Source organism: Aethalodelphis obliquidens, unplaced genomic scaffold, assembly GCF_003676395.1.
Source record: "Aethalodelphis obliquidens isolate GAN/ISIS:26980383/991018 unplaced genomic scaffold, ASM367639v1 scaffold123, whole genome shotgun sequence".
NCBI classification, from domain to species: Eukaryota; Metazoa; Chordata; class Mammalia; order Artiodactyla; family Delphinidae; genus Aethalodelphis; species Aethalodelphis obliquidens.
In genome coordinates, this window is record NW_020838067.1 from 1,453,083 (window position 1) to 1,478,284 (window position 25,202).

Genomic DNA, 25,202 nt, shown 5'->3' on the forward strand with positions numbered 1-25,202 from the left:
CTGGCTGGAGCCCCTTGTGTTCCTAGAGCCCAGACAGCAGCCTAGGTCTGGAACCCAGGCAGGAGGGGCCTCTTGTCCCCCGGGGGCTGCCAGCAGCCAGGATGCCCCATTGTGTGGCGTGCTCAGGAAACCAACAAGGCCAGCTTCTCTGGAGCCTGGGAAAGGGCCAGACACCCAGCCCGAAACGCGTTTATGTTTTGTTACAATACGTTGCCCAAAAGGGTTTGGATAAACAATAATTGAATTTCCGAAAGCTTTGTGGTTAATCGCTGGAATTCTCAGCGCACGCTTTTCCCCTTCTGCGGCCCTGGGCCTGGGGCTCAGAGGGCAGGCAGAGACGTGCGCGTGGGACGGGCCTTGGCTCAGGGCGGGTCCTGGCTCACTGACTCCGAGGCCTGAGCCCCCGCTTCAGTCTAAGGGTGGGCTCTTCCAGGGAAAGGCCAGAGAGGAAAAAAAAATGACATTTCTCTGGGAAAGGGGCTTTGATGGAGCTCAGACACATTCTGCCGCTTTCAGTGGCTGTCAAGCTGCTGTTTCCACTCTGAATACAGACTCCAGTTATTAAGGCTACTGCGGAGCTGGGGAGGGGTGGATCGGAATAAAGCGAGTAAAAATGCCACCAAGTTCCCTTATTCTTACTGAGATTCAGCTGTTTTCCTTGACTAAACATTCCATAGATTGCTGCAAGGCTTTGGTTAATTTGCAGAGTTCTGAAAAGGTTGTTTCTGATCATTTTTCCCAGTGTTCTTATTGCCTTATGGAGAAGAGCCTTTTCGAATGTCCTCACTCCACATTTTGCTGATTTTTCAGTTTGTTGAGTCTTTGACCTGTACCTCATGAATTTATCCCAAATCAAGGCCAAGAAAAGAAAAAAAAGGAAAAGTCATATCCACCAACATATTTATCACAATGGTGAACAATTGGGATGTTCTAAATGAGTCACATGGGGGGAAAGCTTGTGAATTCTGAGTTGCACTGTTACGCAGCTGTTAAGAATGAAAGAGGAGGTGGCCGGGGGGCGGGGAGGCAGGAGTGTAACGTGGTGGTTGTGAGCCCTGGTTCTGGAGTCGGATGGGGTGGAGGTTGGCTCACCTCTCTAAGCCTCACTTTCTCATCTGTAAAACGGTGCCAGTTCCATGGTGGTTTTGTGGGGTTTCAATGGAAGCGTCCAGGTCGTGTTCTTGGCTTGGTCAAGTGAGTCTTCTTATTATCACCGCTGTTGTTATTTTTCAATAGAAAATTCTTTCCGATATAATGGTAAATAAACTAGAAGGATATGAAATTGTATGAATATTGTAACCAAAATATGAAAAAAATAACTCCTTGGCAGTGCACGGAGGAACCGAGGTTGGAAGAAAGCACACGACAGTGATGGGATCATGGGCTGTATATTTTCTCTTTTCTGTTTTTTGTTTTTTTGCTCTCCAGTGGAAGAGGTAAAGGTATACTCATAGTTAGAGGCTTTTCTTCAAGCGGCAGGCTCTCCAGGAGGCCGGGAGGCTGTGGAGGGGCCTCCGGGCAGGTCTGGCAGGGACTTCTCCGTACCTGTGCTTCCCGAGTCTCTGCAGGAGGCCGGGCTGTGCCCCATGGTCCTCCCCAAGGGCATCTTTATTCAGGGGCCTGGGGCCTAGGCTTCACCGCTTCTCCTCAGGGAGGGTTTGGAGTAGCGGCTACACCTAGGAGCCCCCTTCTAACTTCTTTTGTTCAACACGAGGTGTTCCCTTCGGGCGTCCACGCCCTGGTCTGCCAGGTGGGAGCACAGCTACGCCGCCCCCCTCGGCGCCTTCGACGGGGTGAGAGCAGAGACCTCCCATCGTGCTCGTCGGTGACCGTGGTGGGACTTGTCTTTCTGTTCCAGGTTCCGAGGTGCACCCATCATACCCGTGGCAGCCAGGCCTGGGGGACCGGACGCCCCTGAAACGGAAGCTCCACAGGGCATCCCAGAGCTCATTGAGGTACCGCCAGCTTGATCCGCATCGGGGCTCCGGCTCACTCCGGGGGGGCCCAGCGAGGGGACTCTCCACACTGACCCCTCGGCGCCACCTCCCTCGCCTTCCTCACGGAGTTCAGTCAGAGCAGAGCTGCAGGCGTCCAGTGGGCAGCCCCGGCCCTGCAGAGCTGTCCACGTCCTCGTGAGCCTCCTCTTCCTTTCCCCGTCAAACTCGTCCACGAGGCAGCTCCCGCCAGACTGGGGCTCTGGGGCTGCGTCACCCATTCCAGCACCTAGGGCTGTGCCAGCCCCTCCAGTGGGCCCCTCCCAGGCGGGTCCAGCGTGGCTTCCATCCTCGTCCCTTCCGCCAGGCTTGGGGATCACGGACAGAGGCGGAGCCCAGCCATTGGGAGGGCCCGGGGCACCCAGCGGGCAGGGCGAGAGTGGAGTCGCTCTGCTGAGCCCCCGGGCAGCTCAGAGGCTGCGGGGGTGAGGTGTTTTGACCCTGGCCCTGGACGGCGCATCAGAGCACTGGCCTCACCACATCTCTGTGACCTTCCGCGCTAGACCTGCTCTCTCTGGCCTCGGTTCCGTCACTTATAAAGTCAGGGAGATGGTACCACCACTTGGCGTGTGGAGTTCGTGTTCACGCGTGTCACATGCTGGAATGGTGCCGTGTCAGAGCTTACTCTGACGGTGAGGTTGGTTATCACGTACCAGGCACCACCCTGAGTTCTTTTCGTATGTGATTATTAACGTCCATGATTACATGATTGTTAACAAGACTTGAGAGGTTTAAGGTATTTATCCGCATTTTGCTAAGAAAGAGCCTGAGACTCAGAGATGTTAAGTGACTTGCCCGGTGTCTCACAGTAAGCATGAGGTGGAGCTGGGATTCAGATCCAGGTTGATTGTGTTGGGGTCCACCTGCCCTGGGTCCGCAGAGCACGGCTGCTGTTTCTGTGATTACACGGTGCTGACCTTGCTAACTTAGCAAAACAAACATTTTCTGGGTGAAGCTTTTGTTCTTTTTCATCAGCTCCAGACAGCACTGGTCTAGGAGCCTGGGACAGTTGTTTCTGTTAAAGCAAAATCCACAGAAATGCCGGCTGTTGACGTCGTTCGTGTGTCCCTTTGAGCAGCCTCTGCGCACACCTCAGGCCAGGCCTGCCTTGCGACTCCAGCCTTTTCCACAAGAGGAGTTATCATGAGGCTAAGAGTGTGGGACATTCACTACCAAATACTTTCCTGACAGTCTCTTCCCTAACGCAATCAGAAAGAAGCAAGAGGACTGACGTGGCCTTGATTTCCATTTGTTTCTTGGTAATCAGCTCCGACAGCACTGCGGAGCACAAGGGCAGTGGGCTGGCTGAGGCGGAAGCACGCGGGAGAGCGTGCAGAACAGGAAAAGCAGACCCACCGCGGAGGGCCAGTCCCTCTGTCCCCACCGGGGCTTGGGGAAGGGGCCTTCACCGCTGCCCTGCCAGACAGAGGCTGCCGCCCTGGGGATGTCCTTCAGGTTCCCTTCAGGCACCCCGATGCAGCTGCCGGGGGGCTGCTTGGGGTGCTCACGGCCTGGTGGGGGCGTGGACAGACAGACGATCCCAACTGCATGTTACCTGGCGACACAGCCAGCGCAAGAGCCTTTCTAGAGGCAGCGTCACCGGGGGGAGGGGGAGGCCGCACTGGCTGGCGAGCTGCCGGGGCTGGCCGGTGGCCGATGCCCAGTGTGAGCGGGCACGTGAGGCTGGGGAGCGATGTGCCCACGGGTGCCCTCGGTGGGCTGCCTCCGCGGCTGTGTGCGGGCCTGGAGCCCCGCCCGTGGGGACGCCGCTGTGGGCATCCCAGTGGGAGAGGGTAAAGGAGCGTCCTCCACGGGCCCTTCCCTCTGCGCTGAGAGCGGGAGTGGAGCGTCCTCCACGGGCCCTTCCCTCTGCGCTGAGAGCGGGAGTGGGGCCTTGGCGGAGGCTCGGGGTGCAGTCGGAGGCGGTCCGCTCGGAGCTCCGGGGCCAGCTTGCCCGAGCCCTGGTCACACCCCCTGCTCTTCTCTGCGCTGCCCCATCCAGCTCCTCTCCCGACAGGGTGTGGCACCAGCATCTCTTTTCTAGCTCCTGACGTCCCAGATTTCCATCCCAAGGAGAGACCCCTCGGGACCGTTCCTCATGTCTGTGGACCACTGCTTCTCCATCAAAGGCCAAGGCACTGTGATGACAGGGACCATCCTCTCAGGCTCCGTCAGCCTCGGGGACAGTGTGGAGATCCCCACCCTCAAGGTCAGTCCTGCCTTGCCCTTCCTCTGGGCCCCTCCCTCTAGCGGGAAGGGGGGGGGACAGTCCCTGTGCCTCTCCAGCTGCGGGGCCTGCTCCTCCTTCTCTCCTGCCCTGCCCCCGCGCTGGAACTCCTGCTCGCCCCGATTCCCGGAGCAGCAGCAGGTCGTTGGGAGACTCTCAAGCAGGCATTCTTTATGAAGAAATGGAGCCCCCAGGGGGTGTGTGGGCTCAGGCGCATGCGGCCCAGGAGTGAGGGCGCGGGGTGGAACCCCTCCCCCTTCCTACAAACCCCCCAGGTCAGGGTGGCAAGTACGTGTGGACTCATTTCTGGGTCCCTTTTGCTTAACCACAAGGATTTCAAATTAAACACAATTAGAACCTTGTGTTGCTCAGAGCCGTACAGTCTGGACACCACCCAGATGAGTGTCACATTCCTAGTGACACTGGCAGCTGCCACGTCATCTGTGGAAGACCTGTGAGAAGGGTGGCAGCTGGGGCCTCCCCGTCACCCCCGACTCCTGGTAACTTCTGGCCTGGCTCTGATGTAAAAGGTGTCCAGTGGCCTGGATACTTCCCTTCAGTGGGCTTGGCTTACTGGAAAAGAAAAACTTACAGCTCCCTAACCGCCCTTCTCCTTCAAGGGGAATCCAGGGTGGGGAACAAGGGCTGGCTAGAACTCGGAAAGCTCCCGGGAATTCTGGCGTCCAGGGAAGGTCCCTGGTCCTCAGAGGAGGCTACAGTGCAGGGGAGTGGAGGCTTGCTCTCGGCCTCTGTCCGAGGCCAGGGACGGTGCCGGCCACTGGAGGTGCTCACAGCCCAGGTGCGTGGAGTCCGGGCGCCTGTGAGGAGACGGGCTGTGTGGTTGTCTGGCTCACTGGGTGTATTAGTCACCGACCTCCAGAGAAACAGAACTGACAGGGTGTGTGTGTGTGTGTGCGTGTGTGTGTACAAAGGAGCGATTTTAAGGAACTGGCTGGTGTGATTGTGAGGCCAGCGGCCTGGAGACCCAGGGCAGAGTCGCAATTCACACCCGAAGGCTGTTGGCTGCAGAATTTCCTCTTCCTCCTGGGAGGACAGTCTTTTCCTGTTCAGGCCTTGTCCACCGTCTTCATGGAGTGTCATCTGCTGTACTCCAGGTCTACTCATCTAAATGTTAGTCTCATCCAGAAAACACCTTCACAGAAATCAGAATAGTGCTTTCGGCAAATATCTGGGCCGCATGGTCCAGCCAAGTGGGCACATGAAACTCACCGTCACCCTGGGGGGAGGTCCGTGCCTGCAGGGCCTGCCCTGAGCGAGGGGAAGGCCGGAGCACTGCTGACCCTGTGCCTGGCCCCGGCCGTTTCCGGGCAGGGCAGCCTGAGGCAGGAGAGGGGCATCTCAGGAGTGAGAGGAGTGACCAGTGCCTCCGCAGGTGACGGAAACGTCAGCTTGAGGTCTCTCCCCTCCACCCATTCCTCCTGCAGAGCCGGGGGTCGTAGGGAAGAGTCTCGTGACCAGGGTGGGCCAACCTGAGGGCTGCCTGGGGCGGCAGCAGGAGTTGGAGGGCGAGGGTCCCCTGACACTGTGAGGCGTGATCCCCTCCTCCACTGGCTGTCGTGGAGCCTCGCGTGAAGACCGTCAGTCCTGGAGAGAAAGACTAGTCAGCTCAAATCCATGTTGCACCAAAAGCACTAAAAGTGCAAATCTTAAAAAACAAAGCACAGAATTAAGAAAACAAACTCGACTTACATTGAACACAACTAAGCTTACACTAGTGGCTGTGTTTTAATTCCCAGCTGGGGCAGACCCTCGGGGCCCCCTGGCCCCGGTCCCCCTCTGCCCTGGGCGAGCAGCTGGGAGGGGGCGAGGAGCAGAAGAGGGCAGACTTGGGTGCTGGAGGCTCTGGAGGGAGGGAGAGGCGTCTGATGACCGGGTCAGTCAGTGGCCGCGGCGCTGGGGCCCAGGGCCCGGAGGAGGCGGAGGCAGGGCCAGTGGCCACCTTAAGCTCTCGGGTGCGCGTGGGGGCTTCTGAGAGCTTTGGCTACTGTTTTCGTACTTATAAAGATGAACTTGTCTCTCGGAGTCCCAGGTGCTGACCTGTGGTGCTGGGGCACACGGAGGTCGCTCGGCAAATATAAAATTCATTGTCCTCTTGCTTTGGGGCGGCCGTTCTCCCCCAGCCTACTTTCCAACCCTCTTGGTATCTATTGCTGTGCAAGCAATAGAGTCGGGAGAAGCAGAACTTGTAGCAATGAACTTGGATTTGGCCGAGGGGTTCTCTAGGCAAAGTGTGGAAGGTGCAGCCTGGTTTCTCCTTTGCTGCTTATGATAAAATGTGAGAGGAGAGGAGTGAATTGAGGAAGGAGCTGTGATTCGCAAGGGAACCAGCTCCTGCTGGCGTGGGAAATTCTTAGCTCGTGCAGATCCCGAAGGACGCTGAAAGCAGGAGATTCACTTCTGAGAGTGCGTGCCCTGGAGCAAGGCCACGGGTGAGGCTGGACAGCCTTTGCTGAAGAGCTTGGGTGTGTGTCTCACGGGTGCCATCAATTATCTAGCAGAAGCCAGGAACGAGCTGGGCTTCTCCAGGAAGGATCTGTGGAGAACCCTCTGGCTGAATGGCATAGATCCCCTTCACATACATGAGAGACCCATAGGTTTTTGAGGCTGTTAATATCATCAAAAACACTGCCAACCAGGATGTAAAGGGACAGAGACCCGACAAAATTTAAAAAAAAAAAAAGCAATTGGACTTCTGGGATTGTACATGCAGGAAGTAACAGGTAGAAGGACTCAGCCACAACGTGTGTTATCCTTCAAGGTAAAGGAGGCATGACTCCAAGGGCAGAGCTCTGGACACAAAGGCAGAGGCTAGAGAGGCAGGCCCGGAGGCCAGGGCCAGTGGAGCTTCCATGGGCCCAGAGGGCAAAGGCTCAAGCCACAGAGGGTCATTCGCAGGCCTGGACACCCAGTGGAATTTGTTTTGCTGGGTTTCAAACTTGCTTGGGACCAGTGACCTCTGAGTTCCTTCCATTTTCTCCCTATCCCTGTATTTTAAAGACAGATAACTTGTTTTCCAGTATTACAGGTCCACAGATAGAGAGGCATCTTGCCCCAGAATAGATCATTCCAGATCACTCATGCCTAGTTAGGTGACTTAGCTGATGATACTTTTGAGCTGATGATATTTAGATGAGATTTTGGACCTAATTAGAGTTAATGCTGTAATGGGGTGAGAATCTGGGATATTGGGATGGGGTGAAAGTATTTTGCACGTGAGATGGATGTGACGTTTTGGGGACCAGAGGGTGGACTGTAGTGGGTTGAATTATGCCCCACAGAAGATGTGTCCACCCAGAACCTCAGAATATGACCTTATTTGGAATGAGAGTCTTTGCAGATGTAATTAAGATAAGGATCTCTAGATGAGACCATCCTGAGCAGGGTGGGCTCTTTATCCAATGACAAGTCCTGTGACACAGAGGCTCTTGGGGAGGAGGGCATATGAAGCTAGAGGCTGGGACTGGGGTTCTGCAGCCTGGAGCTAAGCAATGTCCATGGTTGCCCGCATGGCCTGAAGCTAGGAGAGGGGATGGAAGGGGTTCTTTTAGAGACTCTAGAGGGGGTCAACCCAGCTGACACATCGGCTTTGGACTTGTGGCCTCCAAAACTGCTAGAGGTTACACTTCTGTTATTTGAAGCTGTCAAGTTTGTGGTGACGTGTTGTGGTGGCCCCAGGAAGCGAATAGAGATTTTGGAAGAAAGGACTGAAGTCAGGAAGAGCTTCCAGTCCCCTGGAATCTTGGGCAGGTCCCTTAACGCCTCTGAGCTCTGACTTTCTTCTGAGGAATCGCAGCCCCGGCTCACCCTCTGGGGTTGTCGTACGGGTGACGTTGGCTTTCAGCACTTTGCGGGTGGGTCCGTCGCTTGCTGACGGCCAGCTCTGCTCTTCCTTTCTTCCCCGTGACCCCATCTGACCGGGGAGAAGACCTAGACAGCGGAGCCCGCATTTGAAGCCATTTGGCCGGCACCAGAGACTGGCTCTGGGCATCATGCCCACTGCCCCGGGAGCCCCCACGGAGTCCCCCCGGGCTCTCCACTCACCGTAACGTGCCCGGGGCCTGTCGGACACTGGGGCACCGCAGGGCAGCTCGCCCCCAAGGCCAGTGACACCCCAGGCAGGTTTCACTAGTCCACTTGGGCACATCTGACGGCTTGAACTCCCCCAGGGGCACAGTGCGGCCCCTCCAAATAAAGAGTTGTGTCCCCTCCCGGCCAGGCTGCCCGCCGGAGCCTGTCAGACCCTGGCCCTGTCTCTGCTGCCACGTCCGTCCAGCTGGGGCCCATTAGCTGAGGGGGGGAATGTTGGGGCCCAGGGAGTGAAGGAGAAAAACCAAAGCCCACTTAGACCCAGACTGCTTTAAACGCAGACATCCTGCGGCTCGCCAGCCTTCTCCTCAGGCTCTTTGGCTCCTTCCATCCTCAGCAGGGGGAACCCGTCGGTAAGATCTGATCCGGGGATTCTAGGCTAGTGATGTTTCCGGCAGTGATTGGCCATCAGGGTTGTAATGTCAGGAACTGTCGGAGACGCAGATGGTGCAGAAGGAGAGGCAGGGACCCAGGACCAGCCACAGGCAGGCTCCCCTCTCCTGCGCTTCACTGGCCATCACGGCTCAGACCCCCGAGAGCCCCCTCTGTCCCCGCCTCTGGCAGAGGGCGGTGTGGGGCGCTGCCCACTAGGGGTGATGGCCGTAGAGTGCCCAGCACCTGGGAGGACACTTTCGTCGTTCAGTAATACTGTCACATGGAACTCCTGTTGTGGGTTCCACAAGTAGTAAATGGTGGGGTCCTTTCCCGGCTGTGAGGAAACAGGTCTTTGCAGGGCTACTAAATGGGTTTCTGAAGCGGAACCCACGTCGGTTCTTGATAGTAAGGGGGCATCCTCAGGGGTGTGTGGATACCTATTTAGTTGATAAAAGTTTTAGAGAAAGTTCAGAATTTGATAGCATATTCCTCCAAATCGAGTCCATATTCAGGTTTCCTTACCTCATTACTAAAAACCCCCAGAAAGGAGAAAGAAAATGCGAACCAGTATTTGGCGTTGTTCCTCTTCCCTTTGCCTCCGCTCTTGGAAGCTGTTGTACAGGGGTGAGGTGAGACTGGGACTCGGCAAGGAGGCTGCTTTCCTGCCCCAACAAGCCCGCGGCCCAGCCCCTCCTGCCCCACCTCCAGCGACCTCTGCCTCTTGCCCTGGTTCCTCACCTGCGGCCTTCGTGGGCCGGCTCCCCGCCCAGAGGGGGTCTCTCCTTGCAGCTCCCACGGCCCCGCCCTGGGTGGCTGGCCGCTCGCCCCCATGTGTGTCTCTGCCATGCGACCCACTGCAGAATCTCCTTGAGGACAGAGGCTGCGCCCGTCCGGCTCCGTGCCCTCAGCACCTGACCCGGAGCTTGGCCCAGACGAGGCCCCAGAAATTATTTAGTGAACAAAACAGTAGGAAAAAGCCAATAAGCAAATAAGCATTTTGTTTCTGAGTAGGATTTTGATTCAGAGTGTGCAGTTGATGACCGTAGAGGGCTGTGTTTGTAGCAGCTGCTCCCCGTGGGCCCGGAAGCAGGAGTGGAGCGGGCGGCGGCCACTCCTCTTCCAGGCTTGTGTCTCGGTGCCTCACCAGCTGGAGGCCCAGCGCTGGCTTGTTTTTCGGAGAATGACTGTAAGTCAGGCGCCCAGGGCCGCAGAGCTGGCTTCTCGAGCCACCTTTCTCTCAAGACTGAGCCCCTCTGCTTCAGTGCTTTGTGTCTAGAAGTGTAGCTCGCCCATCTTCATCCCTAGCCGTTTCCTGTTACAGAAGATTCACCAGGAAGGAAGCAGCGCCAGGCTGGCCAGGCCACCTGTCCCAGCCCCGCCAGCCCCTCTGACTGGCACCACGGGGAGAGGAGGGCCACCTGCGGCCTGTGGTGAGCGGCTGTGGTCCCTACTGCCCTGCCGTCTTTGCGGGCGCTGCTGTGACCTTCTTGGTTTTATTTTTCTCGTTAAAGGAAAGTTGAGTGTTTCCTGAGTACACAGAGAGCAAGTGTACCACTTAAACTGAATATTTATCATTCTTTCTTTTAAGAATAAAACAGTAATAAAAATACCATAAACATTGCTTTAATTATTCACAGGCTTCAACTTGTAATAATCATGGGGAAACGGCAGTGAGACGTCTTTTTAAAGTAAAGGCACTTGCCTGCTTTCGTTTGAAGTTTTGTTAAAATGCTTTATTATAACGTGTTCTTGTTTAAAAATAAATGCCGGCCACTAGAAGTTCTTTTTTTTTTTTCGGTCTTTTCAAAAGTATTTAAATGAGATGATTCTGGGCAAGGGAAGTCCAGAGTCTGAGCCAGCCTTATGGGACTGAGCTGGCTTCCGTCCGACCGCCAGCCGCGTCCTTGGCTTGCTGTTGGTGACCAGTGTTTGTGAGGACACACACAGGGGTGTGTGGATTAGGACATGTCCCGCCGGATAATTGCATCTGCCTGCCCGCAGGCACCTTTCCTCGCCCTGCACGCGTGCTCGGGTGGAATTGCAGCCCGAGGCAGGGCCTCTCCGCGACAGGGCAGCGTCCTCTGAGAGCAGGTGGCAGGTCCCTGGTGTGAAGGAGAGGAGTGGGGCTGGGCGTGGAGGGGTGCTCTGGCAGCGGGCACCGTGCAGCGGCCTGGCGGGGAGGCAGCCTAGTGACCTGACGGCCTGAGAGAAGGTCGCTGGGGCTGGTGCTCAGAGAACAGGCACCGAGGAAGAGGGGCCGTGGGGCTAGAGGCGGGAGCGGAGCCCTAGGGTCCAGAGGTCTCCGTCCAGCAGCCACTGAGACACGCAGGTGGTTTCGAAGGGTGGAGAAGGGAGCGTGGCTGTGTGTGTGCATATGCGCTTCCTGGTGTGCTAGAGAGGCCGACCGTGTGGAGAATGGGTGCAAGGGGGCCAGAGTGCCTTTCTGGGGACCATTAGGAGGCCGTTGTGTAGTCCAGGCAGATGGAGGGGACGTGGATCAAGCTGGCGGCAGTGCAGTAGGGCTTACGGCTGTTCAGGAGGTGGCCTGAGCAAGGCTGGTGAGGCAGTGGGTTTGGGCCAGGTGCGGGGGGGAGCCACGTCCGAGACAGCCCCCAGGTCTCTGGCTCGAGTAGCAGGTGGGGTGGTGGAGCCGCTGCTGCGGGGGAGCCGGGAGAGGTCTGGGGCTGAGGGCGGAGGCAGAGGGGAGCGTGGGTTGGGTTTTAGCAAGATGGAGGTATTTGGGGCATCCAGTTGCAGGGGAGGTGTATGGGGCTGAAGCTCAGACGCCAGGGGAGACGTGAATTTGTGCGCTGTTGGCGAGTCCAGCCGCTGCCTCGGGGCCCCTGGCGGGGAGAGATGAGGAAGGTTAGAGCGCTTCAGCTGTTTCTCCTAAGGCTGTATTTCTGGTGCTTGGAGGCTGCCAACCCTCCTCCTGTTGGCTCGGGAGCCTTCCCAGTTGTGCACGGTGAGGGTCTGAGTGGCCCTGGTGTTGGCATCTCAGGATACAGGGGGAGGGTCTTTCTGGGGGTGTTTGCGCTCTTTCGGATGACAGACGCCCCGGGCCAGCCTCGGGAGGAGCTGCCCCGGCCTGCCGGAGCCCGCGCCCGACTGCGCAGCGTGCGTCCGCGGGGAGGGCAGCCGTGCCCGGGGCTCCACGACGCTGCCGCGCCAGAAACGAACGGGGTGACTGGGCGGAAGGTCAGGAGTTTAAGAGCTTGTTTCATTCAAGACGGGGGTAAGAGACAGGAGGGGAGTGCGCGGGGTTATGTGTGGATCCTGGTATTTTCTTTGAGCTGTGGGGAGAGTGGTCGGGGCAGGAGGGGAGGCAGCCCGCCAGAGGGAACGCTGCCAACAGAGCTCCTAATGCGATCCAGACGCAGCCCATCTCCCGCCCCTAATGCAGTCCTGGCGGCAGGAAGGCCCGGCAGCAGGCCGTTAACCCTTTGGGTGCTGGCCGCCCGCAGGCCTCAGCCCTCAGCGCGCTGATGTCGGCCCCTGACTCGGTCCCAGGCGCGTCCTGAGATGGTCAGCAGCTGCAGGTGACAGGAGCTCGCCCTCCGCAGCCGTGGAGACCAGGGTCTCCGGTCACTCGGCTGCCGACCCGCACCCTTCAGGGGGCCTTCCCCGGACACTGACTGGGGCCGAGTGCGTGGGCGACATTTTCTCAGGAAGGAGGTGGCAGCAGGGTCCAAGGGGAGGGGTGGCTTGCCCGGGGTTACGTGGCTGCTGGGAGGTGAGCTGGGGTGGGACCCCGGGACCCTCGGCCTGATCAGTGTCTCTGGTTGCCTTGGGGGCTGTGGAGCCTGCGCCTTCCTAGCTTCCTGGGGGGACCGGCCCCGTGTCTGTTTTCCTTGCCCTCTCCGAGCCCAGCAGCCAAGCAGTGCGCGGGTTTTCCGTGCTGTGAGTGGACTGACAGGCTCATTGCGGCCCCGACAGGGTGACGTAAATGTGGGTGGAGAGAGCACGCTGGAACCGCCAGGCCCACGAGCCTGCTCTGGGCCCTCAGTGAGTGTCTGTGGATAAAGGGGACGCACAAGCCCGTCTCCGCACGCGTACAGCTTGGTCCCACCCGTTCAGGAAAGCCGTGCATATGTGCATATGTTTGTGTATAAATGCGTCAAAAGAGATCTGAAAGGAGACACAGCAAACTGTGAATAGCGTTTCCATCTTGGGGGAGGGAGGGAAGGCGGAATTCATGGGCTGAGGGAGAGCTTTCATGTTTTAGTCCATGTAATTGGTGTTCAGATCTTTTACAACGAGCTTGGATTCATCTGTTTCTTGTGTGGCTTTTAGGGAAGAAAACACAGAAAGAATTAGAGAAAGAGCAGCTTCTGTTCTGCCCTTCCCTCTCCTCTCTCACCTCCCTGTGGCCTCACCTGCCTCGCCCTGGACAGCCACTCTCCCTGGGGAGGCCCCCGGGGGCCCGGCGTGCTGTGTTGGGGGCCACCTCCTCTCAGGAAGCCCGAGGGGCCTCCGTTCCCGGCCCTGCAGTGTGGCCTGCAGTCACTTGGCCCCCTGCGTGGATTCCCGGCCTGCCCTCTGGCTGCGGCGTCCGGGCCGCTGCCCGCTCGCCCTCCCAAGCTGTTCTCCCTCGCCCCTCCCAGGCTCCCAGCCTTCCCTCTCCTGTCTCCCTCGCGTCCCTCCCCGCAGAGCTTCCCAAAGCCCTTGTTTGCTGGCCGTGGCCTCCTGCCCTGCGGGGTGGCCCGGCGATATCTCGTCCCTTTAGCAGTAGCAGCCGTCTTTCCCGTTTTATCCCCGGGAAGGCCGGGCGCCGCTCTCCTTGCCCTCGCCCTCGTGCCGTGCTGAGCGCGTGCCTCTGCTTATCGAGAGCCTGCCCCCACCTCAGAGCCACCGTGGTTCTCGCCCCCCCTTCTCCACGACCCCCCAGGGACACGAGGAGAAGCCAGGGCCCAGAGGAGCTGAGTCGTCCCCCAGGCTCCCGTGTTTCGGGTGTAGACCTGCGTGCCTCTCCCGTGGCCTGTCCCGGGTCCACCGTCCCTGATTTGAGCCTCCCGTTATGTGCCCACTTTTCTAGGCTGCTGTGGGGTGCTCGGGAGTGACCCTGCCTCTGCCAGTGTGCTGGCCTCAGGCTCTGCAGACCTCCGGTGTCCTCCTCAGTTTTAGCTTAACCTGGGCCTTGAGAGAGGAGGGTTTTGGGTGATGCGGCCTGGGCCCCGGGGCGACTGCAGCCCGGCTCTGGTAAGAGCCATGTCCCCAGAAAGGCACCTGGCAGACAGACGTGAGCTGTGATGCAGGGGAGACCATGCCATCCTGGCCCCTTTGGAGGTTTAGAACCTTGTGAACTTGACCACCTCCCTGAGGGGGGACCCTGAGGCTGCCCGCTGCCCCTCGCTGTCCCCTGCCCGGCAGGGCCCCCTGGAAGGGACTGTGCGGAGGCGAGCAAGGGGCTCTGCCCTCTCCTGCTGGCCTCCCGCTCCCCACCCGGGCTCTGCTCCTGTGACCTGGATGCGCTGTAGCGACCAGCGGCCTGTCCGCTTCGGGCCAGGGGAGCCTCAGCCCCAGCCCCCTTCCTGGCTGCGGCCTGGGGTCACGGGGAGCCTGCGAGGGGCTTTTTGATGTGCACCGTGGACGCTTGGCTCGGCCAAGTTTGCTTGCTTCAGCATCGCTCTTGCCAGATCCTTCGGACCTTCTCTTTCTTTTAAAAACATGCTGCTTGCCAAAGGTTATTTTGGATCTGTTTTTGTTTATCAGGTAGAGTTGTTCCAGCGCGATTGAAAGCAGACCCACATGCTGACACGCGCCTGAGCTGCTCTCGGCCCGCGCACATGCACACACTCGCACGTGCGCGCGCACAGGCTCTGCGCACGGCCGTCCAGGGCCCTAGAACATACACGGCTTACGAGTGGGGTCTGGGGCGGCAGCTTGCAGGTTTTCATCGTCCAGGGGACAGCAGTGGCAGGATTTCAGGTGGGGAGCAGCTGGGGGCTGTGGCCTCTCGGGAGTCTCAGCCAGGTGGGTGTGGTGGAGCTTTGGGGTCAGCGGGCCTGAGTGACCTGCCTGCTCCGGTCCAAGGCTTGCCCCACCCAAAGGCCCGCGGGGAGCATCGCGCGGGCTGTGGCTGTATCCTTGGGGAGCATCGTGCGGGCTGTGGCTGTATCCTTGGGGAGCACACAGGGCAGCCTGCAGTCAACAGGGGCGAGGGAACGAGTGTGGGGCTCCAGTTTAGGGGACTGGCGTTCTCCTGCGGGCACCTTTGGGTGCTCCCTGCCAGAGGGCCCGTAGTGAATTTCTTCTGAAGATGCGCCTCACTCTCGTCGGGACCTGTGTGTGTACGCGGGGCTGCTCAGAAAGGCCTTTCTGGAGCTCCCTCTCAATCCTTGCCTCCCGGTCCCATCGTACGCAGAGGGACACGGTTAGGGTTACCGTCTTTCCTGCTCCAGGCCGGCAGCTGGACCAGTACTGAGAGGGTGCACTGTGCCCAGAGCGGGTGGGTGTGTTAGCTCGCGGGTGTTTGATGACCTGTGACAGGGACCCACACGGGTGAGCACACCTGACAAGGGACTGCGTCTCCTTCATGACAGTCAGCCCGCTTCTGCTCTGAGCACGGCTGAGTCAGGACCTGCAGGCTGTCAGGACCAGGTCACTCGACTTCACTCTGCTCCGTGTGGCTTGGCCTCAGGTAGACTCTGTCCTCCTGGGAGCCTCCTTCCCGGCCGCGCTGCACAAGGTCCCCAGACCCAGGGGCTGCCGTCAGTGGCTGGGCCAGCGGGGCAGGCCGGGCCCGGGGCACACGTGCGGTCTCCCTTTAGCTGAGCTGGGGATCCCAGGCGCGACATCTGTGTGACGCTGCCACCACCCCTGGCCTGCAGGGACCCCGCTTCCATTTCCAGCCTTAAACCAACGAAGGTCCACGTTGAGGGTTTGGAGAAAGCTTCGTTCCTCCCCAAATGGGAGTGGGGAGACTCATTTTATTATAATAACATTTTCTTCAGATTAAAAAAATAGTAAGTGCTTGTCATTAAAAATGTGACACTACTGAAAAGGATGCAAAAATGACTTCCAGTCCCACCCATTGGAGAGAAGCCCTGTGACCCTTTGTCAGCCCCCCAGAGAGCTTGAGTGAGCACAGACACGCGGGGGCAGCACAACGCGGTGAGGCTGTGTGTCACGTGCAGCCGGGTGCCCTCCATCCCCACCACCCCCCGAGCTGGACGTCGTTCCTTTTCAGTAAAGGGAGATCGTATAGTCACGAAGCTGACTGCCAAGCTCAAAAGTAATCACGCCTGAGCTTGGGAATCTCTCTAACATGTATTTTACACTCCCCTCTTTCGTCAAACTGCACAGTTCTTCCTAGAATACTGCTTAGAATTTCACCTTTTCGTGATGACTCAACTCATTTTGATGAACCAGTGGACGTTATAGGGTTGGCTCTGTTGAAGTGTGTGGTCTTTTTGCTCCTCTGAAAGGCTCCCTGCACACAGCCCTGTGGGCGCTGGTAGCCTGTTGGGGGAGCAGGGGGAACTGTGCGGTGTGCAGGCCACGGGCTCCTTCCCTAGTTATGGGGCCTTGCAGAGGCCAGGTGTGAGCGGAGGGTCCAAGTGGGCTTCTGGGCACTCCTAGGGTTGCCTGATGAGGGCAGAACCCTCCTACCATTTGCCTTTACCCCGAGAGCAAGGGGAGCGCTGAGGGGTGTAAACAGGGGAGGAAGGAGGGGGAGGGCGGGAGTAGGCACCCCGGCTGGGTAGACGGGTAGACGTCTGACCGAGGGGTCCAGAGTGGGTATGGGGAGCTGGCTGGGTCTCGGCGAGGGATGGCGGTGGTTCGGTCCAGGGTGGCGCTGGCAGAGAGGACAGGCCGTGCCCAGCAAGTGATGCAGTGGGTGCAGGGCTGGGGGGGCAGGGGCTCTGGGATTTCCGGCCTGTGTGACAAGATGGGTGGTCGCGCTGAGGGTGCAGGGAGACCGGGTGTGGCGCACGCGGTGCGGGGGCCATTGGAGGTGACACGGGGCTCCAGCGTCCAGGGCAGGACTCGCGAGGCATCCTGTCCTCGATGCCTGGTCCCCGGAGCTGTGGGTGGTGCGACACCAGCTGGGGAGCTTAAAGACGACGCTTCGCTTTTTGAAGACCTGGGGCCTGTGGGGAGGGTGCCTCCTCGCTGTGGACACCACCCGGCGCCTCTGGCCCTGCCCATTCTCCTGCCCCTTTCACGGCTGTCCCCAGGTCTCCGTCCTGCTTCAGTGCATTACCTGTGCCTCCGAGCACCTCCTGGTACCTTAGCCAGCACACCTTTACAGCAGGAACTCGATAATACCTGTGAACTCATGAGTTTGCTCTGCCACTTACCTTTTTTTCTATCTGGAATGTGATATAGATGCCTCTCCCACATAGGTTTGTATTCACTCATAATATGTAACATTGTTTTATTTAAAGCTACGTGTAAACGGTAACACCCTGTGTATTCCTACTCCAGGCTTGCTCTTTTCATGTTCATTCGGCATTTTGTGTTGAGGTTTGTCTTCGCTGGTAGGTATGGTTTTAGCTCCAGGTTTTAGCTGCCGTGTGCCGTTCTGCTGGGACTCGGCACAGTTCATTCATCCGTGCTTTTCTTCTTGGAATTCCCGTAGCATGTTTGCACCCTTCCCTGCAGCTCTTGCACACACAGTGGTGTCTGTCTGGGGTCTGCTCCCGCCTCCACCTCCCCACTGGAAGCCGCTCGGTCAAGGTGGGGGTGGGAGAGGGAGTGAGGCTGCACCTCCTGGGGGAGGAGTGCCTGTGTAAATTACTGGAATTCTTATTTATGGGAGCGTTGTCTCTCCTTGCTGTTTATTTAATCAGGGTACGTTTTACATGCTGGGTTATAACCTGCCACTTCGTCATCCTGCTTCTCCGCTCGTCCCTGCCGTGGCCCTGGGAGCCCTTTCAGGCTCTCCTGTGTCCCCTGGACGTGCCCCCCTCCTTTCGCCTTCTGAGCACTTGCTTCACTTCTGGGGCCCCATGCTGCTCCAGGCCCATCTGGCGTCATCCCTGCCCCAGCCCCGGAATCAGCCATTTCTCCAGGGAGCCCTGTCCCTTCCTTGGAGAGGGAGTGGTGCCGAAGCCAGGGTCTGGAGCTGGGGTGTCCCTGCTTCTGGGCCTCTCAGCAGACAGAGCTGGGAGGTACGAGTGAGCGCACCTATCTGTGATCACAGACACACACGTATCCATCCGTCTGTGTCTCCGCGGGGCCTCGCGTGCAGCCAGACTGATGTGTGAGTTCAGTGGAGCCTCCCGCCGGGCTTGTCTGCAGCTCCACTCCCACAGTGACCGGCCCGGCCCCTGCCATCCACCGTCCTCCCTCCGTCCACCTCCTTATTTGTTCAGCTACTTGTACTGGATTGTGAACTCACGCCCCGGGAGCTGTTTTTGACTGTGGGCGCCCACGGTTCCTGAGCCCTGATCTGTGGCAGCAGGAAGGTTGCTGTCCATGCAGACATTTGGCGTGAACTCTGAGAGCTAACTGGGCAGGTAAGATGGTGACGTGCCCGCTCCAGCCTGTAGTTAACTTTATTTTTTAATAGTTAAAAAAATAGGTGATAACATTTTCATGATGGGGAAAATCCAAACTACACAAAGATGTAGAGTGTTTCCCACCCTTGTACCTTTTCAGTTTCTTTCCAGGAGTCTGTGTGCTTTCAGGCATATCCATGTACACGCCCTCCGCCTGATATTTTCTTTATATTAATACCTTAGTATACACATTGTTTTGTACCTTGTTTTTTTTCCCGCACAAAAAGTCTGTCTTGGAAGACAGACAGTGAGAACAGACAGCTCTGCCTTTTCTTCTCTGACTGCCTGGTAGTGCTGGCATGGAGCCGCCTGGACCCTGCCTTTGGGCCTGTGCTCGCCCTCCCCCTGGGCTTCCTGCCACGTGGCTCTGGGGCCGTGCGATGGAGTAACGGGACGCTCCCTTCTTCATGCGCTTGTTGGCCAATCAGTAATCATCTTCCGAAATGACTGCTCAGTCCTTGGACACATTTCCACGTCCGGTTGTTTATCTCATTGTGGATTTGTAGTTCTTATATATTTGGGCACACGTCCTTTGTCAGATAGCATGTGTTGAGTTGATTTCTCCCAGGCTGTAGTTCGCCTTTTCATCTTCTTGATCTTTTGAAGGTTTTTAATTTTGAGAACTTCAGTTCATCAATTATTAAGTATATGGCTTGTCCTTCCTTTGTCTCTGAGAAGTCTCTGCCTATGCCCACCCCATGGTTAGGAAGATAGTCTATGTTTTTCTTCTGGAAGCTTTATACTCTTAGCTTTATGTTTAGGTCTGTGTTCCATCCCAGATTAATTTCTTTGTATGGTGTGAAGAAGGGATTGAAATTTATTATCTTTTTCATATGTGTCTTTCACTACTATTTATTGAAAAGATTTGCCTTTCCCATTGAATTGCCTTGGCATCTTTGTAGGAAAAAAAAATCAAGTGATGAATATGTGTGGGTCTGTGCCTGGACTCTGTTCTGTGCTATTGGTTGGTCTACTTTTATTCCAATCTTATTCTGTCATGGTTACTGTAGCTTTACAGGGAATTTGGAAATCAGGTAGTGAGTCTTTCTTTTTGTTCTTTTTAGATACTGTTTTGACCTTTCTAGGTTCTTTGCATCCGTGTAAATTTTCAAATCAACTTAATTTCTTTTTTAAAAAATGTGCATTGGAATTTTGATTGTCATTTCTATGGAATCTATAGAACGCTTTGGGGACAATTGACATTTTATAAATATTGAATATTCCAATCCATGAACATGGTATATCTTTCCATTGATTTAGGTGCCTATTTTCTCTCAGCAGTGTTTTGTAATGTTAAGGGAAAAGTTATGCATGTATTTTATTAAATCTTTCACCAAGTATTTTATTTGATGTTATTAAAATGATGTTTTTAAATTTCCTAATTGTTTGCTGCTAATATATAGAAACAAAATTGGTTTATGTATGTTAATAATGTATCCTGCAACCTTGCTAAAGTCAGTCACTAGATCTAGTACTTGTTTTGTGGAATCCTTAGGACTTTCTTTGTAAACAGTCATGACATCTGGGAATGCAGATGACCCTTTTCTACCCTTTCTGCCTTATTTTTTTCTTGCCTTAATTCCCTCACTTGGAACTCCAGTGCAGGGTTCGCCAGAGGGGAGGAGAGTGGATGGCTTTGTCTTGTCCCTGCCGTCAGGACAAAGAGTGTGCTGCTCTCCCAGTAAATACTGTGTTAGCCATGGGCTTTTCCCTGTGAATTGAGTGAGGAGGTGCCTTTCTATTCCTAGTTTTGCTGAAAGGTTTTTTTTAGTCATAAATGAGTGCTGAATTTTGTAAAATGCTTTTTCTGCTTCTGTTGAAATGATCATATGCTTTTCCTCCTTTATGCTGTTAATGTGATGAGTTACATTTACTGATTTTTGAATGCTAGGCCCACCTTCCTTGCTGGATTTAATCCTGTTTGGTCCCGAATATTATGTTTACATATTGCTGGATTTGATTTGCCTACATTTTGTTTAACATTTTTATGTCTGTGTTCATGAGATACTGCTCTTATAATGTCTGTATCGTATTTTAGTCTCAGCATTATTCTGGCCTCATAAAGAGAGGTGAGAAGTTCCTACTCATTTTATCCTCTGGAAGATCTTGTGTAAAGTTGCCATTATTTCCTCCTTTAAAAGTTTGGACTAATTCACCAGGGAAGCTATGAGGGCTTACAGTTTTCTTTCTGAGAAGGCTTCTAGTTATGAATTTAACTACCTCAATATATATATGACTATTTAGAGTTTTATTTCTTCCTACATCAATTTTGTTATGTTTCTATAAGGAATTAGCCTATTTTTGTCTGTTGACATAAAATTAATCATAATTAGCTTTTTTTTTTTTTGGAATCTGTAGTGATGTCTCTGTTTTATATCTGATATTGGTAATTTGTGGGCTTTTTTTCTTTCTCTTGATCAGTTTTGCTAGGTGTTTATCATTTGTATTATAAAATAACTAACTTTTGGCTTTGTTGATTTTCCCTCTTGTTCATTTGCTTCTATTGCGTTGGTTTCTCCTCTTAATTATTTCCTTTTTTCTACTTTCTTTGGGTTTACTATGCTGTTCTCCATCTGGCTTCTTGAGATGAAGGCTTAGACCCTTAATTATCAATTTATTTCTTTTTCCAATATATAATTTAGAACTATAAGTTTTCCTATAAGTACTGTTTTAGTTTCATCCCAATGATATGTCATTTTGTTTTATCATTTGGCTAAAATTATTTAAAACTTCTCATGGTGGTTCCTTAGTTGGTCCACAAGTTATTTATAAATGCGTTGCTTAATTTCCAAACATTCGGGGATTTTCTAGTTAATTTTTGTTGTTGATTTATACTTTCATCCCACTGTGGTCAGAGAGCAGAATTTTTATGGTTTCAGTCCTCTGAAGTTTGTTGATAATTCCTTTATGGCCTATCCGAGGACTGGGAATGTGGCCAGGCAGGTGCCGGCGGTTCTGGTGGCCTCGGAGAGGGTCGCTGTCGGTGCACGGGGCCCAGCTCACAGTGGAGGGGGTTCCTGGGAAGCACCCCCTCCTTCTTTCCCTGGCTCAGTGTCTGTCTGCTCCTAGCAGACGTCCACGTTCGCTGCTTCCTTTTTCATTTCCCTTACAGGGTCACGGGGCCTCAGAGTCAGGAAGTGCTGCCTTAGGATGCCACCCCTGTCGCCTTCTGGCTTGCTGACCCTGGGCAAGCGGCTTTACCTTTCTGAGCCTCAGTTAACTTTTCTAAAACGGTGATGGGAATGCCCTGTGGGGCTGTCGGGAGGATCAAATGACAAACGTATCTGATGCCCTTCATAGTCCTAGGCTCTGTAAATGGCAGTAGCGACTGTCAGAGAATTTAGGAAGGCTTCCGTACACAGGTAGGCGCTTCTCCCATTGGGTCTGTTGTCAGAAGCACTTGTTCTAACGCTGGTGAGAAGGCTGCTCCGTGCCCATGGCTGTGCCCTCGGCCCAGGGATCCAGAGGACATGGCCGAGCAGAACCAGGCCCCTCTGGGCGGGCCGTGCCAGTGCTCGTGGGGGTGCACGGGCGGAGGGCCTTCCACAGCCGGGCTGGGGGCCTCGGCCAGCTGCCCGCTGAGCAGTCCTCCTTGCCGTGGAGCCCCTGCTCTCCTGCCGCCCCCGCAGCTTGCCCGGGAGAGAGGTTGCTGACCCACCAGGACCTGGCATCTGAAGGGCAGGCAGGAAGACCCGTGTCTTCCTGAAAGTTTGTTCTCAGCAGGGGAGCTTAGAGGGGAAAAGTGAATCAGCTCAGTCACGTCTGAGCATTGAAAACAAGTCCAGTGTCGGCCCTCAAAATGGCAGGTCCGTCCTCTTCTACGCACAGAGGGTGAGTGAGGCGTTAGCGGCTGCGGTGAGTGGCAGAACCCGGACCTGAGTCTGATGCCAGCTCTGCTGTGGAGCTCAGGTCTGTCGGGGGGAGCGTGCTCGGGTGGAGAGGGACCCCGAGGACAGACTGGGTGGCCCGCTGGAAGGCATGGTGGGCTCTGCGAGGAGGGGGACGTGATGACTGTTCCTAAGACACAAACAGACAAGCAGGCGTTACTAAGTGGAGAGGTGAGGGAAGGGCGTTCCCATCAGAGGGAACAGCATCTGCGAAGACTGTGAAGAATGGAAAAGCAATTTCTGTCCTCGGACACTTGACCTTTCTGTTTGCATCATAGTTGTTACGGAACAAAAACAGAAACAGCCAGTCCCTCCGTTGCATGTTGCTGCCGTTTTGACCGAGAATCAGCCTCCTGCGTGTACCTCCAGGCCTGTGCTGTGCCAGCAGGAGGGCTGTACCTCCAGGCCTGTGCTGTGCTAGCAGGAGGGCTGTACCCGTGCACCTGGGAGGACAGCTGTGACCGCCTCAGCCACGGGCCGGCCCGGGGCATTTTGCAGCTGCAGTGTGTGCACTGTCGGCCCAGCGCTGGAACATGCCCGGTCATGGGGCGTTTCATCTGGGCATCCAGATGGGAGTGAAGCAAAAGGGGGCCGATTCAAAGAGCTGCAGCTGGTCCAGGCGCCCCAGGATGCCTTCTGCCCAGCACTGGCCGCAGTGGGGCAGCCCCTTGGTGCGGCCTGACATAGGGCGCTGTCCACTCCGGGAGCCGCGCTGGCAGCAGAGGAAGCAAGTTCAAGTCTGTCACCTGTTTGTAGTTTTCATAATTTTTGATTTGGCATTTTGATCAGTCTGGTTTTGGTCAAGGAAATGCATCCGTATCTCATAACAGGAAACCCCTTTTGTGATCTTTACTTCAAGGCATTTTTCTCTCTCTCTACTTCCCCCATCTTTTTTTTCCTTTTTGGCAAAAATACAGACCTAATATGATGTGCATCTTATTAAAAGTTCAGCATAATTTATTGCCATTGGTTTGTTTACAAAGTAAACAATTCCAAACTGCATAACGTGGCCTTCCTACAGTCACTGCTCTTTTGTAATTTTTTTGACTCTTCCTCGGGGCTGGGGTTGGGGTGGGAGATGGAGAAGGACCCACACTTGGGGGAAGTCACGTGGCTCCAGGCTGCTTCCCATCAGGGTCACAGCGTTAACTAGCAGGGTCCCGGGCAGCCGCACGATGTGGCAGAGCCACCTGGGGTGCACCCTGCCCTCCGCATCGATGCAGGGGTCCGGGGGGGGGGGGGGGGTAGACCCCCAGGAAGTTCCGCCTTCCTCAGCCCAGCTGTCTTCCTGCCCACAGAGCCCCGTGGGAAGTGTGGGAACGGGGATTGGGGGTAAGCAAGCCCAAAGGAACGTGTCCGGCGCAGCCGCAGTGCGTGTCTCTCAGGAGGAAGGACAGGCGGCAGGAGGTGGGGTTGGCCCTGGTCCCTAGGACTGGCCTAGCCTGGCTGCCTCTGGGGGGCAGGGTCCTGGCAGAGCGTGAGCGGCTGATTCTCCTCTCAGGGCCAGCTCGCACCTCGTCCCTCTTTGCTGAGGCTGCGGTGGGCACCCTGGGGTGTGCTGAGTCTGGAGACCCCAAAAGCCCCGCCTGGAAAGTGTAGGCCACGCCGGATCTTGGAACATGACCAGCAGGAGGAGGCCTCCTGGCCCTCGGTAGGGAGCAGGTGCGGTAGAGGCGAGGAGGAGGACCGCCCTGCGCAGCCGGCACGCCACGCGCCCCCGTGACCTCGACCTCGTCTCCTGTCCCCAGCCCCAGAGTCCAGCGTGCAGGCCTGTGCTCCACGGCTCCCTCAGCCTCGTTCGCCTCCACGTGTGCACGGGACCCCTGGGCCGAGAGCACTGCCGGGAGCAGCTCGAGGGGCTGCCTTCTCCTTTCCCCACTTCTCCTGTGCTCCCCGGCCTCTGACCTGCTGCAGCCTTGTGCAGTGACCCTGAGCGGCCCGAGCGACTCTGCAGGTGTGCGTTGCCTGAAGGGCCCCTGGTGGGGGGGACTTGCCGCCTCTCCAGCATCCCCGCCACCGAGCTGCACCTCGTGCTGTGCGCCCCCAGGTGAGGGCGTCTCCCAGAGCCCCCGAGGTTCGGCAGAGCGCCTGCAGTCTCTGTGATGCCTGCGGTGATGGTGACCCCCTGGTGACTCCTGGGAGACCAGAGTGCACGGCAGGGACAAGCAGCCACCGCGGGCCTGATGCGGGCAGCGGGGTGTGGGCGCTGGCTGGGGAGACGTGGGGGGCAGCTCGCGAGGCTCGCTGAGCTTGAGGTCGGAGTCTCCGTACAGGAGTCGACGCTTCGCCGTCCCTTGGTTACTGTCGGTTTGGTGATAACTTCCGGGAGGCTTGGCGTCGGCAGTGCCTCTGCCTCTGATTTTGGGTTGAGCTCCTTGCTCAGGTTTCCTTCGTGGGAGGAGAGGGCGGAGAGCCTTCCGAAGCCGCGGTGAAGAGGGGCTGCCTCGGGCAGCAGAGAGTCACGCTGGCGAGCTTGCAGAGCAGCTGTGGCCCCAGGGGATCTGGGGTTCGTGCTGCCCCGTCAGAGGGCTTCATGGGCCGCTTTCCCCGTCGGGGCTTCACGGGCCGCCCTGGATTCTGGCGCAGCCTGTGAGCCTTGGGCCCTGGGCCTCCCCCATGCCGTTGAAAGACTTGAAAACACCAACATGCCGACATACAGCATGTGCAGTTATGAACTAGGTCCTTCCGGCCTGCTCTCTCGAGCTGGTCCCACCACTCTCCCACGTGCTGGGTTCAAAGCAGTGCTTGTCTCATTTCGCTGGAAACCCTGGTCCGTGAGCTCCCGGCCGCCCTGCTGGTTTCTCTGAGAGCTCGCTGGACGCGGGTGGGAGGCCCTGCCGCAGGAGAGGGAGCGCAGCGTGCGGGGCGTGGGAAAATCCTCCCCTCTGGAGCGGTGTTTAGGGGGCCTCCCGGGGGTCACCCGTCACCCCAGGACAGAGGGTGTGTGCTCCCTGTGTGTCACCACTGCTGTCCGGCACGTTACAGGCGCTCGGGCTGTGTTTGTTGCGTGCTCTGAGAAGACGTGGACACTGGGCACAGGCCTGGGGTCAAGGCCAGGTCCCGCCGGTGGCTCCCCGTGTGGCCGGGGTTGGTGCCTCTGCTCTAC

At 56.4% G+C, this 25,202-nt stretch overlaps 1 protein-coding gene across 7 annotated transcripts in view; it reads left to right on the forward strand.

Annotated features, from left to right (window-relative positions):
* EEFSEC (eukaryotic elongation factor, selenocysteine-tRNA specific) overlaps positions 1-25,202 on the forward strand; it is a 188,832-nt gene that overhangs the window by 68,070 nt on the left and 95,560 nt on the right. For all 7 annotated transcript variants that reach the window (XR_003431113.1, XR_003431114.1, XR_003431115.1 and 4 more), the window contains exons 3-4: positions 1,859-1,955; positions 4,039-4,203. Coding sequence is in view for 3 of the 7 variants with exons in the window: in XM_027098501.1 (XP_026954302.1) it covers positions 1,859-1,955; positions 4,039-4,203 (262 nt within the window). In the remaining 4 variants the exon portion in view is untranslated. The remainder of the gene's footprint in view (positions 1-1,858; positions 1,956-4,038; positions 4,204-25,202) is intronic.